This window comes from Eleutherodactylus coqui, chromosome 5 (assembly GCF_035609145.1).
Source record: "Eleutherodactylus coqui strain aEleCoq1 chromosome 5, aEleCoq1.hap1, whole genome shotgun sequence".
Taxonomy (NCBI): Eukaryota; Metazoa; Chordata; class Amphibia; order Anura; family Eleutherodactylidae; genus Eleutherodactylus; species Eleutherodactylus coqui.
Window position 1 is genome coordinate 246382166 of NC_089841.1, and position 18230 is coordinate 246400395.

An 18230-nucleotide genomic window follows, 5' to 3' on the forward strand; every position below is an offset into this window, starting at 1 on the left:
ACGTACAAAACGGTAAACGTCTCATTTACCGTGAATTGAAATTCACTTCTGTGGAAATTATGAAGTTGTCCCATAGTTGACTAATGATGACCTACCCTCAGGATAGGTCATCAATAGCAGAGCAGCTCAGGCTCCCCAGCGAGTCTCATTCACTTCAGCCTACAAGGAGTACACCAGAACCTAAGACACTGGATACGTAGCACCGTGGTGGAAAGGGTGACACAGACATGTATAGCTTTTAATTAGGTATTATGTACTTAATGCAATTAATAGAAGTTAGAACGAGTAGAGTAGGGGCAGGTGGGGTAAATAAATAGTCACATAGCCCAGTAAAACAGAAGTAGCCGAATTTTAATGCAAAATGTGTTAAAAATTGTTAATATGTTTATTTTTGGTCCACTCCTTCGGCCAGGCCCTTAATGACAGCGGCTCCATAAGATAAAGCACCGGGACAAATCATGGACTACTTCTGGGTATGTGTATGCCAGTAAGGTACCATCCCTGCCGCAGTGCAGGTACACCATGAACGGTACGGCGGGCGGTCGCCTCGAGACGATGAAGTTAGTCTTCCTGTGATTAAAATACATTTCTTGTCGGATATATTTATAAAAGGAGAAGCCGTCTGGTGGAGGTGAGCAGTCGCCCTATCCGTGCCCATGGGCACCAACAACAAGGCCAAGATGTGGGTCATACATTTACAACCCGGATGTTGCAAACAGATAAATTCCTATATTTTATTTTATGAAAATAATATCTGGAGGAGCAACAAGCCGTCAGTCATCCACAAAGGTGAGTCTGCCCGGGCCCTCGTTCTTCATCCACCGCCTATATCTTTTCCATCGAGGGTCTGAAGCCATCTTTTTCTTCATTTCTTCCTCTTGCTCTTTTTTGTACGTCTATGGAAAATAACATACAGAGCCCTATAAATTAGTGTATTGAAGGATCTCGGGGTACACCGGTTATATACACGAGGGCATCACCAATAATTCTCCACTATTCTCTCGAATGTGGAATTCCTGCAGCAACCGGGGGGCGCTATCAGCCCTAATTTCATGTGAGTATTAGCCTTAGGCCTCCCTCACATAGGTGTTTGCAAAAACGCTGCGTTTACTGCCGATTCCGCCTGGTTTCAGCAGCGCTGCCAAGATTTATGCCGGCGTTTTCAGCTGCTGATAAATTCTATCTATCGCAATGCTCACCTAGCAGGTGAAACTGCTATCCCCAACAAACTCTGTCGGGACCTTGTGAAACCAGCAGATCCCTGTGATCGACTCAGCCGACTGTCAGTCAGCCAATCAGAGCCAGCGTTGGATGTGTCCAATCACAGCCATTCATTCATTGAACGGCTGATTGGACGCATCCAGCACTGGCTCTGATTGGCTCAGCGGGGATTTAGAATCTCTGTTACCAGCGTAAGTTCCCCTGCCGGCTGACAAGTCCCGAGAGCGTCGGCAGGAACAGCAACATCACCTGCAAGGTGAGTATCGAGTGAGCAGTGTAGCTAGGGCGTTAAGCGCTGCCAAAAGTGCGCAACCAAGTTGTGCCCATTCATTTCAATGAGTAACGCAGGGCTGAAAACGGCCCAAAACAGAACATGCAACGCTGTCAATGCTTTGTGTGAGCAGCCCCACTGAAATGAATGGGAGCATTGTACAGCGCTGAAAAAGCTGTGCTAAACGCGGTATATTTGTGCGAGCCTCGCAGAGGGGCCCGCACAGAACTGTCACCGCTGACGCGCTGACTCTGCCCCAGTTGGCACATAGCAGAGCAAAGACAAGACGCCGGGAGGAGCTGAGCCGCTGGCCGCATCCCGCTGCGAGAATTCTTGAAGTGTTTTTTTTTTGTTTTTTTTTTTTAATAATTAACGCAAAACACAGTTTAAAAAAAGTTATTTTTAAGTCCCTATAGGGACCATGAATTAACGATGCTTTGCTCGCTCCTGCAGTATGATGTAATACCATAGTATTACATTATACCGCGATCCAACAGGCATTCTATCAAGTCACAGACAAGGCTTGATAGGCAATCTGCAATGACAGCTCTGGGGGGCTCTCAGAAGGCCCCCGGCTGTCATAGAAGTCGAACAAGCACACTGCAAATTCGTCGCGGAGGGACGTTTGGGACCTTTAAATGTTCCTGTCAGAATTTACAGCGGCACTTAAAGTGTTAAAAGCAGAGATCAGTGTGCGTGCTGATCGTATCTGTCAGCTGCAAGAAACAGCGGGCACCTGCGATGTATAGAGTGGGTTTCAACACCCAAACCTCCATGACGTCACTGTACATCATGGCGCATTAAGGCCTCATGTCCACGGGGAAAAAGAAGATTTTAAATCTGCAGCGGATCACCCGCACGCAGATCCGCACCCCATAGGGATGCATTAACCACCCACAGGTAGATAAATACTCGCGGATGGTCAATAAAGGTGAATTAAAAAAATCCTGGAGCATGGAAAAAAAAAAAGGACCATGCTCCATTTTCGTGCGGGTCTCCCGCGGGGACGGCTCCCGCAGGCTTCTATTGAAGCCTATGGAAGCCGTCCGGATCCGCAGAAGACCCAAGCCTGAATTAAACTCACCTGCTCCGGGCGATGCAGATCTTCCTTCCTTCACAGCAGGATTTTCTTTCTTCGGCCCGGCAGATGTGCCCGGCGGGTGCGCCTGGCACGCAGCCAGCATGCCGAGCACATCCGCCGGGCCGAAGAAAGAAGATCCGGCCGCGAAGAAGAGAAGACCTGTACGGTCGGCTGAGGGTAAGTTTACTCTTATTTTAAGCCCTCATGTCCGCGGGGCAGGAGGGACCCGCTGCGGATTCTCCATGGAGAATCCGTAGCGGGCCCGATTTTCCCCATGGACATGAGGCCTAAGGGGCTAATAGCCACATATTTCATGGGGGCGGGCACATTGTAAAAAAATGCCACCCTGCATTATAAGGCACGAAGTATTAGATATGTCCTGGCAATGGAAGGGCTTAACAAAAATGTAATACAAGGAATGGAAGTCATGTTCTTACAAAGTTGCAGGAGGGTGACAATGTACATGGAATTACATAGAGTTCCATCACTCGCCGGTGGAACGGGAAGCGTTTTCTGACTTCCTGAGCATTATTGCAGCCGCTACATATCAGCGATTTGCAGCTGAAGTTGCTTTCAGGACACACAAAAATAGCGCCAGCCTAAAGAAGCTGAAGCGAAGGTGGCACTTACCTCATAATTCTCGCGGATCCACAGCTCTTCCTCAAGAAACATCTTCTTCCTTTCATCTTCTAAACTGTCAAACTGGGACTGAGACATCTTCATGTATTTACGGATGAGGTAGAGCTTCTCCGTCTCGCCGTACTCCTCCCGCTTGATGCTGAAGGTGTAGACCCAGCGGGCATACCAGCTCACATACTGGATGAAGTAGTAGGGGAACAAGACTATCTGGAACAGCAGGATGTCGAAGATTTGGGGCTTCTGATACCCCCCTTTAATGTCTATCTTGTTCTTGATAATGTCCCTAATTATCTCTTCGTCTTCCTCCTTCAGTTCTTCCTTCGATCTTTTGTTCTTCCCCCTCTCCTTCCCACGATTCAGTAGGCCTTGCTGCTTTGCGATTTCAGTGGCCTGGATCCGATATTTTGGCACAGTGGATAAGTATTTAATGGCTTCATTATAGCTGCTCCTCCAGCTGTAAAACTGAAGAAAGTGCTGCTCAGTTATGCGAAAAGGTAAAACTAAGTTAAAGGGGCTGGCCAAGAACTTTTTTAAGCATGTTCCCCATGCTAAAACTAAAGAAGAAAGCTTATACTTGCCTCTGCCGGGTTCTCACATCCCCTGTAACGCAGCTTGGACCTCCGTGCCGGGTCTGTGTTTACAGGCTGCAGTAAGCCTGTGACGCTCCATCAATAGGCTGCTGCAGCCAATAGGCACAACGTCACAGGGGAGAGTGAAGCAGCGGATACCCACAGCAAACAGTCATGAGATGGCAACAATCGCGGCTGTTTGACACTTACATGCACGGTCAATGCTGATCATGGAATGTAAACTGCCAGACAGAGGCGGGGTAACCCCTCTCTGACGCACCATCCGGTGCCCCTGTGATGCAATTTCGGGGTGCTGATGGTAGCCACAGTAGCCCTGGGCCTTGTACAGACTCCTCGCTCAGCCATGTATTTAACCACATTAAGCTCCAATTGTGGCTTAAAATAGGAAAGTGAAAAATACAATATACTGCAATACTAAAATGCTGCAGTGTACTGTAGAAGTGATCAATCCTGAAAGCACTAGAAAAAAAGTCAAATAAAATTTGTAATTAAAAGAAAAAAAAGCATTTTATCAGATTCCCCTCAAATTTATCAAAAGAAGTTTTTAAAAAAATGCATTTGGAATCGCCGCGTCCTAAAAAGTACAAACTATTTTAAGTATTGCATCTATATCACACGCGGAACGCTAATAAAAAAAAAAAAATTTCAAGTGCCACAATCGCATTTCTATATTCACCCGTCTCCAAATAAAGACTGAATGAAAAGGGATTAAAAAGTCACATCTAGCCAAAAATGGGAGCAATAAAAACTACAGCTCACCCCACAGAGAAATGCGCCTCACAGGGCAGCATGGGCTGGAAAAGGAAGAGTTATGGGACTCCGAAAATGGCAACAAAGAGCATTTTCCTATTAGGCTGCTTTCACACGGCCGAGGAAGTTGCAAGAGATTTGTGCATTTCATTCTTTTGAATGGGGTCACAAACACAAACGGTTTTTTCCCGCATCGTGGTGCTTGGAAGAAAAAAAAAACAAAAAAAAAAAAAAACACACGACACGCGCCCACTGTTTTCAATAGGGACGAAAAAAAACATCTCACACTGAGCAAGGTGCATGCAAGGTGCCTGGCCATGGAAAACGTGACGATCCTTTTGGCCGCGCCGGAGGATCACTACTTCCCTGAAGCGATGGGTTTTTGACGTCACCGTTTGCTCATTCGCTCAGGCGGTCAGTTTAGACACAAAGATCGTATTTTCTTTACAGGATCTGCAAATGACTGAACGGACAGTATTTAAACCCGACCATTAGAGAATGAGTCTACAATGGTTTTTATGCTGCATGAACTGAAGATAAGCAAGTCACCGCTCATCGGCCAATCGTTGGCTGCGTTTACACTGAGCAATTATTGTTCAAATTCGAACAATCCAGCAAATTGTTATTTTGACAGTCCGAGGCGGTTCCGTTAGTAGTTGGTTCCGTTACTAGTTACCTGGAAGAGCGAGATGACGCAGACTGTAACGAGGATGACGATCCTCACATCCACCTTTGGCGCCAGCCTCCTGCTGTAGTAATGATAGTAGTGGCGGTAGTACTCCTCGGGGTGGTCCAGCATGTAGTCATAGTCCTTCCGCGTCTCTTCATCCTAGTGGGGGGAACAAGATAATTATAGGATTTACCAGTCCCTTGTGGGACAACACAGAACAGGAGCGGGGGTCTTCACTAGAGGATCGGTGTATGTAGCTGCCACCACAAGTCCGGGCGGCTTCACACCTTGTGGAGATTGCATTTTTTCCGCTACGCTCATGGAGCAATAAAGGGGAAAAACCCCACGGCCGAACGGATCCGTCCTTGGACAGAAGTGAACAGCGCCAGACGGACCCCACTGACTATAATGGGGTCCGCCGGCTTTCCGACCAGCTTTTAGACAGAAGCGCTGCATGCATGCGGTATTTGCAGCCTCACCTGTGATGGAGCCTCCAGCCGGCAGGTCCTGCGCGGACGTCACACCGGCCTGACCAATCAGTCATGCCGCATAAATCACAATACATTTTCTGTGCTACGATTACGATACCACCGAAACTGTGGTGCCATTTTAGGGTAAATACGGCGTTTTTGACCAGTCCTGTGTTTTTTTGATTGCCAAAATGAACAAAATAAGCATTGAGACACTTTTTTAATGTTTTTTTTTCTATGTCCCTGTTCCCTCAGTGAACCCTTCGATGCACATCAATCAATGTATGTAAGGGGTTAAGAGCGTGGATCGGTGTTCTCATCGGCACTTATTGACGCTGGGGTCACTATTACTGTGTTTCCCCGAAAATAAGACCCTGTCATTAATTTTTGCCCCAAAAGAGGCACAGGGTCTTATGTTACTTACCTAGCAGGCTTGGTCCAGGTCCCTCCGGAGCTCCGAAGTGCTTCATGCAGTCCTCTGTCACCCACAGAAGATCACTTGCTGGTTACAGGATTCATAAATCCCGCCTCCACAATGCAATGGCTGTGATTGGTTCATTGAGCACTACATTGTTTGGCTGAGCAGCGGTCAAAGAACCAATCACAGCCATCGTGTTGTGGAGGCGGGATTCATAAAATGGCTGAGCCGCAGCATTGATTGGCTAATTCATAAAGCCTGCCTCCACAACGAGATGGCTGTGATTGGTTCTTCGACCGCTAATCAGCCAAACAATGCATTGCTCAATGAACCAATCACAGCCATTGCATTGTTCATCAAGCACTGCATTGATCGGTTCTGGAGTGCTGCTCAGCCAATCAGAGCCATTGCTTCCTGGAGATGGGATTTATAAATCCCGTAACCAGGAAGCGATCTTTTGCGGGCGGCCGAGGACTGCTGAAAGCACGATGGAGCTTCGGAGAGCAGCGGGAGAAACCTGGGCCAAGCGAGCTAGGTAATTTTTTTTTTTTTTTAAATACAACACAGCTAGGGCTTATTTTCAGTATGGGGCTTATATTTCAAGCCTCCCTGAAAATCCTAAAAAAAAAAACCATCAGGGCAGGTCTTATTTTTCAGGAAACAAGGTAGTACAGAATCCGCTCTTTTCTCACTGTGGACACGCCCAAAAACGCTTACTATTGCCCTCATCCACTCCCGACTCGATTATTGTAACTCGTTGCTGATCGGCCTCCCCTGCTCCAGACTCTACCCTCTCCAATCCATCCTGAATGCGGCAGCCAGGCTCATCCTCCTGTCCAGCCGCTACTCGGACGCCTCTGCCCTGTGCCAGTCACTGCACTGGCTGCCCATCTAATACAAAATTCAATTCAAACTCACTACCTTCATATATAAAGCCCTCCACAGTGCAGCACCACCCTATATCGCCTCCCTCATCTCAATCCATCACCCAGCCCCCGCTCTGCTAACAAAACCAGACTGAGCGCCCCTTTCATTCGAACTTCTCATTCCCGCCTCCAAGACTTCTCCAGAGCAGCACCGGTCCTCTGGAACGCACTACCAAAGGCTACCCGAGCAATCCAGGACTCGCAGAACTTCAGGCGTGCTCTAAAAACGCACCTCTTCAGGGAGGCATACCGCATTCCCTAAACAAACCTCTCTGTACTCCGCCTGATAACATGCTCCCTGACCTACTGACTGCAATCCCTGCTAGCCATCATAAACCGCTCCTGCAGTCATACTGTTTCTGCCGTCACATGGCTAAATGTCTGACCATTGTCTATGTGTATATCACCCCTCACTCTCCACCTCGCCATACCGTGCACATCTCCAGCCCCTTTACCTTCTGTATCCCCCCATTACTTGTAGTATGTAAGCTCGTTGGAGCAGGACCCGCACCCCTATTGTTTCCATCAACTGATTACTACACATGTGTCAAACACAAGGCCCGCGGGCCGAATCCGGCCCGCTGCCTTGTGTTATGTGGCCCGCGGCGTGCCGACGGCCGCTCACCACTGTAGTGATTACCAGCTGGGGTGCCGCAGCTCCCCGCTGGTAATCACACTGACAGCGCTGGTCCCTTCTCCCCTGAGTCCCCTGCTCTTCAGTTCCGCAGGAGAGAACTCAGGGAGGAAGCGTGCCGTGCTGCTCACTGATGTCAGTGCACACCCGGACGCATAGGAACTTTTTCCACAAGACTTCTGCACTAGTCAGCAATTCCAGCAACCTGATTGGTTGTCTGGGTTGGCTGATTCCCCAAACAACCAATCAGGTTGCTGGAATTGCTCAATAGTGCAGAAGTCTTGTGGGAAAAGTTCATATGCCACCCGGGCTCAGCACCGTTCCTCCTCGGATCGTGGAGGTAAGCACATGGCTGGGGAAGGGGGAAGTTAATATTGCTGCTGGGGGGTGAGGGTTAATATTGTTGTTGCTGGGAGAAGGTTAATAATGCTGATTGCTGCCGGGGCTGAGGGAGTTAATATTGCTGGTGTGTTGGGGGGTGGGGGTGGGGGTTAAATTGTTGCTGGCAGGGGGTTAATATTGCTGCGGGGGTCGGGTGGGGTGGTAATATTGCTGGTGGGGGTGAATATTGTTGCTGGCAGGGGGTTAATATTGCTGCGGGGGTCGGGTGGTGTGGTAATATTGCTGGTGGGGGTTAATATTGCTGCTGGGAGGGGGTTAATATTGTTGCTGGCAGGGGGTTAATATTGCTGCCGGGTTGGGAAGGGGAGGAGGGGGGGGGGGGGTGTTAATATTGCTGCTGGGTGGGTGGGGGTTAATACTGTTGCTGGGAGGGGGTTAATATTGGTGCAGGGGGGAGGGGTTAATATTGCTGGTGGGGGTTAATGTTGCTGTGTGGGGGGGTTAATATTGTTGCTGGGAGTGGGTAATATTGCTGCTGGGAGGGAGTAATATTACTGTAGGGGTCGCTATTACTACTGGGGCCACTGTGGGGATCGCTATTACTAACTGGTCTACTGTGGGGGTCAATATTTTTACTGGGGCCACTATCAGAGTCACTATTACTACTGCGACCACTATGGGGGTCACTATTAGGGCTCGTTCACACGGGCGTAATTGCATTTCGGTCGCACAAATACGCTACGTATTTGCGCAATCGAAAATCGCTTATGCCTGCGTATTTGGGCACGCAGAAAAGAACGCAGATGGGCCCCTGAGATGGTGCGCAAATATGCATTGAATACACAGGTTTCCTGCGCATTCACCATGTATTTGCGCGGCCCATTCACTTCAATGGCCTATCGGGGTGCGTAGTTTGAAACAATATAGGTCCTGCTGTGTGACAATATACATCATGTGAATGAAATCATTGACATCAATGGCTTCTGTTCTCTGCATATTATGTACGCAAATACACTTGTGTGAACAGGCCCTTACTGTACTGTCTTATAATCGGCCCTTTGAAGTTCACCAAAAACCTGATGTGGCCCCTGGTGAAAATGAGTTTGACACCCCTGGATTACTATGTAACCGTGGTTCTGTAATGTTTGTACTTTTGTCCTTCTGTATCCCCCGTCTATGTAAGCGCTGCGGAATATGTTGGCGCTATACAAATAAAGAGTATTATTAGTACAGGGGCCGTTATTACTACAATTATAATTGGTCAGTTCTGCACGTGAGTCGCCTGACAGCGGTACAGACAGAACGCGTGCGATTAATAACACACTGATTTTAATGTAATTATTCACAACAGCGATTTACGGAATGTCGCACGTCCTACTTTGGGTCGATTCGATTTGCCCATTATTTCCTACGGGATCTTAAAGAATAAATCACGTTACGCTTGCCCTCGCGGTACGGTGTGATTTTTACCACTGAAGAGTATTAGAAGCACTTGCAGTTTTTTGCATTCGTGAAAGTCGGAAACCCGTAGACGCAATTATTGCAACGGCTGCATTCTTCCTAAAAAGAAAAGTAAAAAGTGCGCACATCGCGCTCGCATCCCGAATCACACCTTACAGTCACTCGGACGGACGTCGCACCCTCAGGCTGCGATCACACAGGGCGACATCGCCACGGAGCTTTTGCGTGCGTTTTTAAACCCGAGATGGAGCAGCAAAGTGGACGAGCCGCGCGGAAACAGACATGCGGCGCAGAATTCAAATCTGCGACATGTTGGTTGCGTCTCCATTTCCGCTGCGGCTCTCTATGGGGAGAGATGGCCGCAGCGGAATACAGACGGAAAAGCCACTTGAAACCGTTGAAATGGCGCAGGTTTTGAAGCGGCCTTCCGTGCGGTCCCGCTGTGGATTTCCGTCCCGTGGGACCCAGCCTTATAGTGACGTAATCCTACATGTCACCATGTGGCTTTCTGTAAAGCGCGGCGCTGATTCTACACAATGGCGCGGTCACGCGGTGCATTTTGGCCGCACAAATACGCCACATGTCTGCACGACCAGAAGGCGATTTCCCCACGCCGACACATAACTGTGCGCACACAAACCACCCAATCACACTGACTGAGCGAAGACGCGGGTGTTCTGCCTACGGTGCGCACATTTACGCACGCCCATCAATATCCATAGGCTCAGGCATAAAGGCACCCAAGATACGCCACGTCGTATCACGCGATCAAACGAAACACGACACTCGTGTGAATGAGCCCTAAATGCGAGGTGCAGGGTGACATGTCAGCACAGGACATACGTGTGCCGCTCAGGGATGACGAGGCTGGACAGTCCTGTCACCGACCAATGAGAAGCTGCCAGCACACTCCGGCACTGGGGAACCTGCGGGACAGCGAGGGAATCCCAACACGTCTGACACATGTACCGCCCGCGAATGTGACCCACATCACGTCAGGAGCGAAGTGCGGGCAGCAGATGGGTAAATATGGGGGCCATTTACTAAACCGATGCGTCCTAATATCACAGTCAGTACCCAACCGGGGTAACAAGCGGACTACAGATCCCAGCACTGCAAAGTATGGGGGCGCCGGGCGAAGACCCCCTCGGACCACCGCTGGACCCATCACCATGGATTCACTACTTAAGTGGATGGACCAAGTGACAAACTGAGCTCTCCTGCACATTCAGCTCTGCTCCATCCCCACCCCGCTCTGCGGCCCCGCACACTCCGCTCTGCTACATCCTCCCCCCGCCGGTACCTTCAGGGTCTCGTACGCCGTGGCCACCAGCAGGAAGTTCTTGTGCGCGCTCTCCCGGTCCTCGGACGTGCGGTACCGGTCCGGGTGGTACTTCCTGGCCAGCTGCCGGTAGGCCCGGGCGATGTCCGCCTTGCCGGCCTCCCTGCTGACCCCCAGCACGTCGTAGCACACCTGCCGCCCGCAGTACAGCCCCTCGGTCAGCGCCGCACACCGCCCGGCCAGACACGCCAGGCTCAGCAACAGCAAGGACCACCGGAGAGACATGGAGGACCCGGGAAGGAGGAGAGGGCCACCGCGGGCAGCCGCTTCCCCCTCCGCCTTCCCCGGGACCGCCATGTCAGCAGCCGCCAGCTGCAAACGTGGGAACAGGCTAGAGTGGAGTGGGTGAAAGGAGGCCTGACGTCAGAGGGTCAGGTGACATTCTATGGTCACGTGAGCCCAGCAGAGGCGGCCTCTAGAGGAGTTGTGGGGAGCTGCATGTACTGTATGACTGGTGTGGGGGTCTCTGTGGTATTTGGGGGTCTCAGCGATGTACTGTATGACTGGTGTGGGGGTCTCTGTGGTATTTGGGGGTCTCAGGGATGTACTGCATGACTGGTGTGGGGGTCTCTGTGATACTTGGGGGTCTCAGTGATGTACTGTATGACTGGTGTGTGGGTCTCTGTGGTATTTGGGGGTCTCAGGGATGTACTGTATGACTGGTGTGGGGGTCTCATTGGTATTTGGGGGTCCCAGCGATGTACTGTATGACTGGTGTGGGGGTCTCTGGTATTTGGGGGTCTTGGGGATGTACTGTATGACTGGTGTGGGGGTCTCAGGGATATACTGTATGACTGGTGTGGGGGTCTCTGTGATACTTGGGGGTCTCAGGGATGTACTGTACGACTGATGTGGGGGTCTCTGTGGTACTTGGGGGTCTCAGCGATGTACTGTATGACTGGTGTGGGGGTCTCAGCGATGTACTTTATGACTGGTGTGGGGGTCTCTGGTATTTGGGGGTCTCAGCGATGTACTGTATGACTGGTGTGGGGGTCTCTGTGGTATTTGGGGGTCTCAGCGATGTACTGTATGACTGGTGTGGGGGTCTCAGCGATGTACTGTATGACTGGTGTGGGGGTCTCTGGTATTTGGGGGTCTCAGCGATGTACTGTATGACTGGTGTGGGGGTCTCATTGGTATTTGGGGGTCCCAGCGATGTACTGTATGACTGGTGTGGGGGTCTCTGGTATTTGGGGGTCTTGGGGATGTACTGTATGACTGGTGTGGGGGTCTCAGGGATATACTGTATGACTGGTGTGGGGGTCTCTGTGATACTTGGGGGTCTCAGGGATGTACTGTACGACTGATGTGGGGGTCTCTGTGGTACTTGGGGGTCTCAGGGATGTATTTTATGACTGGTGTGGGGGTCTCTGGTATTTGGGGGTCTCAGCGATGTACTGTATGACTGGTGTGGGGGTCTCTGTGGTATTTGGGGGTCTCAGCGATGTACTGTATGACTGGTGTGGGGGTCTCTGGTATTTGGGGGTCTCAGCGATGTACTGTATGACTGGTGTGGGGGTCTCTGTGGTATTTGGGGGTCTCAGCGATGTACTGTATGACTGGTGTGGGGGTCTCTGTGGTATTTGGGGGTCTCGGGGATGTACTGTATGACTGGTGTGGGGGTCTCTCTGGTATTTGGGGGTCTCAGCGATGTACTGTATGACTTGTGTGGGGGTCTCTGTGGTACTTGGGTGTCTCTGTGATGTACCGTATGACTGGTGTGGGGGTCTCTCTGGTATTTGGGGGTCTCAGCGATGTACTGTATGACTGGTGTGGGGGTCTCTGATACTTGGGGGTCTCAGGGATGTACTGTATGACTGATGTGGGGGTCTCTGGTATTTGGGGGTCTCGGGGATGTACTGTATGAACGGTGTGGGAGTCTCTCTGGTATTTGGGCGTCTCGGGGATGTACTGTATGACTGGTGTGGGGGTCTCTGTGATACTTGGGGGTCTCAGTGATGTACTGTATGACTGGTGTGGGGGTCTCTGGTATTTGGGGGTCTCAGCGATGTACTGTATGACTGGTGTGGGGGTCTCTGGTATTTGGGGGTCTCAGGGATGTACTGTATGACTGGTGTGGGGGTCTCTGGTATTTGGGGGTCTCAGGGATGTACTGTTTGACTGGTGTGGGGGTCTCTCTGGTATTTGGGGGTCTTGGGGATGTACTGTATGACTGGTGTGGAGGTCTCAGGGATGTACTGTATGACTGGTGTGGGGGTCTCTGTGATACTTGGGGGTCTCAGTGATGTACTGTATGACTGGTGTGGGGGTCTCTGTGATACTTGGGGGTCTCAGTGATGTACTGTATGACTGGTGTGGGGGTCTCAGCGATGTACTGTATGACTGGTGTGGGGGTCTCAGCGATGTACTGTATGACTGGTGTGGGGGTCTCTGTGGTATTTGGGGGTCTCAGCGATGTACTGTATGACTGGTGTGGGGGTCTCTGTGGTATTTGGGGGTCTCGGGGATGTACGGTATGACTGGTGTGGGGGTCTCTGGTATTTGGGGGTCTCGGGGATGTACTGTATGACTGGTGTGGGGGTTTCTGTGGTATTTGGGGGTCCCAGCGATGTACTGTATGACTGGTGTGGGGGTCTCTGCGGTATTTGGGGGTCTCAGCGATGTACTGTATGACTGGTGTGGGGATCTCTGTGGTATTTGGGGGTCCCAGCGATGTACTGTATGACTGGTGTGGGGGTCTCTGTGGTATTTGGGGGTCTTAGCGATGTACTGTATGACTGGTGTGGGGGTCTCTGTGGTATTTGGGGGTCTCAGCGATGTACTATATGACTTGTGTGGGGGTCTCTGTGGTACTTGGGTGTCTCTGTGATGTACCGTGTGACTGGTGTGGGGGTCTCTCTGGTATTTGGGGGTCTCAGCGATGTACTGTATGACTGGTGTCGGGGTGTCTGATACTTGGGGGTCTCAGGGATGTACTGTATGACTGATGTGGGGGTCTCTGTGGTACTTGGGGGTCTCGGGGATGTACTGTATGACTGATGTGGGGGTCTCTGTGGTACTTGGGGGTCTTGGGGATGTACTGTATGACTGGTGTGGGGGTCTCTGTGATACTTGGGGGTCTCAGGGATGTACTGTATGACTGATGTGGGGGTCTCCGTGGTACTTGGGGGTCTCGGGGATGTACTGTATGACTGGTGTAGGGGTCTCTGTGGTACTTGGGTGTCTCTGTGATGTACCGTATGACTGGTGTGGGGGTCTCTGTGGTATTTGGGAGTCCCAGCGATGTACTGTATGACTGGTGTGGGGGGTCTCTGTGGTATTTGGGGGTCTTGGGGATGTACTGTATGACTGGTGTGGGGGTCTCAGGGATATACTGTATGACTGGTGTGGGGGTCTCTGTGATACTTGGGGGTCTCAGGGATGTACTGTACGACTGATGTGGGGGTCTCTGTGGTACTTGGGGGTCTCAGGGATGTACTTTATGACTGGTGTGGGGGTCTCTGGTATTTGGGGGTCTCAGCGATGTACTGTATGACTGGTGTGGGGGTCTCTGTGGTATTTGGGGGTCTCAGCGATGTACTGTATGACTGGTGTGGGGGTCTCTGGTATTTGGGGGTCTCAGCGATGTACTGTATGACTGGTGTGGGGGTCTCTGTGGTATTTGGGGGTCTCAGCGATGTACTGTATGACTGGTGTGGGGGTCTCTGTGGTATTTGGGGGTCTCGGGGATGTACTGTATGACTGGTGTGGGGGTCTCTCTGGTATTTGGGGGTCTCAGCGATGTACTGTATGACTTGTGTGGGGGTCTCTGTGGTACTTGGGTGTCTCTGTGATGTACCGTATGACTGGTGTGGGGGTCTCTCTGGTATTTGGGGGTCTCAGCGATGTACTGTATGACTGGTGTGGGGGTCTCTGATACTTGGGGGTCTCAGGGATGTACTGTATGACTGATGTGGGGGTCTCTCTGGTATTTGGGGGTCTCGGGGATGTACTGTATGAACGGTGTGGGAGTCTCTCTGGTATTTGGGCGTCTCGGGGATGTACTGTATGACTGGTGTGGGGGTCTCTGTGATACTTGGGGGTCTCAGTGATGTACTGTATGACTGGTGTGGGGGTCTCTGTGGTATTTGGGGGTCTCAGCGATGTACTGTATGACTGGTGTGGGGGTCTCTGGTATTTGGGGGTCTCAGGGATGTACTGTATGACTGGTGTGGGGGTCTCTGGTATTTGGGGGTCTCAGGGATGTACTGTTTGACTGGTGTGGGGGTCTCTCTGGTATTTGGGGGTCTTGGGGATGTACTGTATGACTGGTGTGGAGGTCTCAGGGATGTACTGTATGACTGGTGTGGGGGTCTCTGTGATACTTGGGGGTCTCAGTGATGTACTGTATGACTGGTGTGGGGGTCTCTGTGATACTTGGGGGTCTCAGTGATGTACTGTATGACTGGTGTGGGGGTCCCAGCGATGTACTGTATGACTGGTGTGGGGGTCTCAGCGATGTACTGTATGACTGGTGTGGGGGTCTCTGTGGTATTTGGGGGTCTCAGCGATGTACTGTATGACTGGTGTGGGGGTCTCTGTGGTATTTGGGGGTCTCGGGGATGTACGGTATGACTGGTGTGGGGGTCTCTGGTATTTGGGGGTCTCGGGGATGTACTGTATGACTGGTGTGGGGGTTTCTGTGGTATTTGGGGGTCCCAGCGATGTACTGTATGACTGGTGTGGGGGTCTCTGCGGTATTTGGGGGTCTCAGCGATGTACTGTATGACTGGTGTGGGGATCTCTGTGGTATTTGGGGGTCCCAGCGATGTACTGTATGACTGGTGTGGGGGTCTCTGTGGTATTTGGGGGTCTCAGCGATGTACTGTATGACTGGTGTGGGGGTCTCTGGTATTTGGGGGTCTCAGCGATGTACTATATGACTTGTGTGGGGGTCTCTGTGGTACTTGGGTGTCTCTGTGATGTACCGTGTGACTGGTGTGGGGGTCTCTCTGGTATTTGGGGGTCTCAGCGATGTACTGTATGACTGGTGTCGGGGTGTCTGATACTTGGGGGTCTCAGGGATGTACTGTATGACTGATGTGGGGGTCTCTGTGGTACTTGGGGGTCTCGGGGATGTACTGTATGACTGATGTGGGGGTCTCTGTGGTACTTGGGGGTCTTGGGGATGTACTGTATGACTGGTGTGGGGGTCTCTGTGATACTTGGGGGTCTCAGGGATGTACTGTATGACTGATGTGGGGGTCTCCGTGGTACTTGGGGGTCTCGGGGATGTACTGTATGACTGGTGTAGGGGTCTCTGTGGTACTTGGGTGTCTCTGTGATGTACCGTATGACTGGTGTGGGGGTCTCTGTGGTATTTGGGAGTCCCAGCGATGTACTGTATGACTGGTGTGGGGGGTCTCTGTGGTATTTGGGTGTCTCAGCGATGTACTGTATGACTGGTGTGGGGGTCTCTGTGGTATTTGGGGGTCTCAGCGATGTACTGTATGACTGGTGTGGGGGTCTCTGTGGTATTTGGGGGTCTCAGCGATGTACTGTATGACTGGTGTGGGGGTCTCTGTGGTATTTGGGGGTCCTAGCGATGTACTGTATTACTGGTGTGGGGGTCTCTGTGGTATTTGGGGGTCCCAGCGATGTACTGTATGACTGGTGTGGGGGTCTCTGTGGTACTTGGGGGTCTCAGCGATGTACTGTATAGCTAGTTTAGGCGGTCTGTATCATAGTTTTTGAGTTTTTGTGAGCGAGGGGGTCCATTGGGAGTATCTCACTTATACACTCATGCAGCAGTATTATATGAAAGGGGGATGCAACCTGTGTGTGAGCGGACAGGGATACATGGGGGGGGGGCAACTTTTGTGAGAGTGGGGTGTACCCTGTGGATGACACGAGGAGGGTGCGTGGTGCAATCTTAGTGGAGGGTCATGGGTAAGGCTATTAATGACTTTGGATAGTTAATAAGTAGCAGGTCATTGGGTTCTGCCACTCTGCTCACTTGATGAGAAGCTACTATGGCATGCTGTCTATAGTGCAGTGGCCAGATTTGGTATTGCAGCACTCTCCCATCTAAGTGAACGGTAGAGTTCTGATACCAGAAGGGGTTGCTGCACTACGGAGCATTCCTGACATCTGTAGCCGGTTCTCATCAGCTGCCTGGCAGGGGGTTCTGAGCAGCGGACCCCGACGATCTGCTACTGAGAACCTCTCCCACATCTTCAATAGTTTTAGCTGGGGAAAAACACATTTGAAGAAACTCTATTGGCCACTTTAGTCCAATGAGCCAGACTTAAGGGCTCAAAGTGCCTGACCGCTGAGTCCGGGGATGTAAATGTTATACTTACCTTCTCCGCTGTTCTCCTGGTGTCGGCGCTCAAACCGACCGCTGCAGCGCACGATAAGTAGTCCTCTCGTTCTAAATTTATGAGGGGTCTACTTAGCACACCGCTCAATGCGCTGACAGCGGGGGAACAACGGAGAAGAGAAAGTAGGTATAATCCTTACATCCCAGTTGCAAAGAGGATCCGCAGCAGACCAGGAGATGATAAAAGAATAGTCCTTTATTTCAGTCCCATAAAATGGAAAGTACAGGCAGCGACGTTTCGACCACTGCTTGATAAAGACCAACCAGTGGTACTGGGACTGAAATAAAGGACTATTCTTTTATCATCTCCTGGTCTGCTGCGGATCCTCTTTGCAACTTGGCTGTGTGTTGGGAAGGTTGGTACACCTGTCTGATCGGCGTTGCAGTATTTTCCTCCCCATGATTGGGTATTGAAAACGGTGCTGCGGGAACTACTATTGATTACGAGATTGTAACCCTTACATCCCCGGACTTAGCGGGTCGCCTACTTTCAGCCCATAAGCTTAGCTGGTAGGACTAAAAGTAGCTGACTGCTTTCCTTTGAAGAGGTTTTCCAGACTATCTGTATTGATGACGTTTCCTCAGGATAGGAAATCAGTCGATCGAATGCGGTCCTCCGCTCGCGACCCGGCCAATCAGCTCTTCAGGTGCCTACTGTCGGCACTAAAACACAGTGTAGAGAGTGGAAGCACATAGCGCTGAGCCCTGCATAGTGGTCGGTGCTGGTAATAGCAGGCGCCGCTCCTAGTAAAATCAATGAGGGCTATCAATGCTTGGAACTGCCTGTTTCCACTCCATTCACTGTGTTTTGGCGCTAACGAGCCGACCCCTGATGATGAACTGCTGGTGTCCTGGCCCGAGGATAGTTCATTAATAGAAAGAGCCCGGAAAAGCCCAATAAAGTAAAAAAAAATTAGATTGTGGGTAAAGTTTGCTAGATTAAAGATTGTTTAAAAAATGTAACTTCTGTGTATAATAAAGTGTATAATATTGCTAATAAATGGTTTTTATCTCTATAATGCTTCATTTGTGTTTAAACACAACAAACTGCTTAAAAAAACACCAGCTTTGTTAGGACTGAAGGAAAATGTGC

At 50.7% G+C, this 18230-nt stretch overlaps 1 protein-coding gene across 1 annotated transcript; it reads right to left on the reverse strand.

Annotated features, from left to right (window-relative positions):
* Positions 1 to 330: 330 nt before the first annotated feature.
* Positions 331 to 11166, reverse strand: DNAJC25 (DnaJ heat shock protein family (Hsp40) member C25). The gene is made up of 4 exons (XM_066604427.1): positions 10777 to 11166; positions 5229 to 5381; positions 3204 to 3674; positions 331 to 896 (listed from the first exon to the last, which is right to left on the reverse strand). Exons 1-4 carry the CDS (start codon positions 11110 to 11112, stop codon positions 774 to 776), a joined length of 1083 nt encoding a protein of 360 aa, XP_066460524.1. The 5' UTR covers positions 11113 to 11166; the 3' UTR covers positions 331 to 773.
* Positions 11167 to 18230: the final 7064 nt, after the last annotated feature.

Excerpts from the sequence above, each read along its gene's own strand:
- DNAJC25 (XM_066604427.1), bottom strand. The coding sequence starts at position 11,112 with ATGGCGGTCCCGGGGAAGGCGGAGGGGGAAGCGGCTGCCCGCGGTGGC. Across the intron at positions 5,382-10,776 it reads CGGCGTACGAGACCCTGAAG|GATGAAGAGACGCGGAAGGA; the intron begins GTACCGGCGGGG and ends TCCCCCCACTAG. Across the intron at positions 3,675-5,228 it reads GCGTCATCTCGCTCTTCCAG|TTTTACAGCTGGAGGAGCAG; the intron begins GTAACTAGTAAC and ends CACTTTCTTCAG.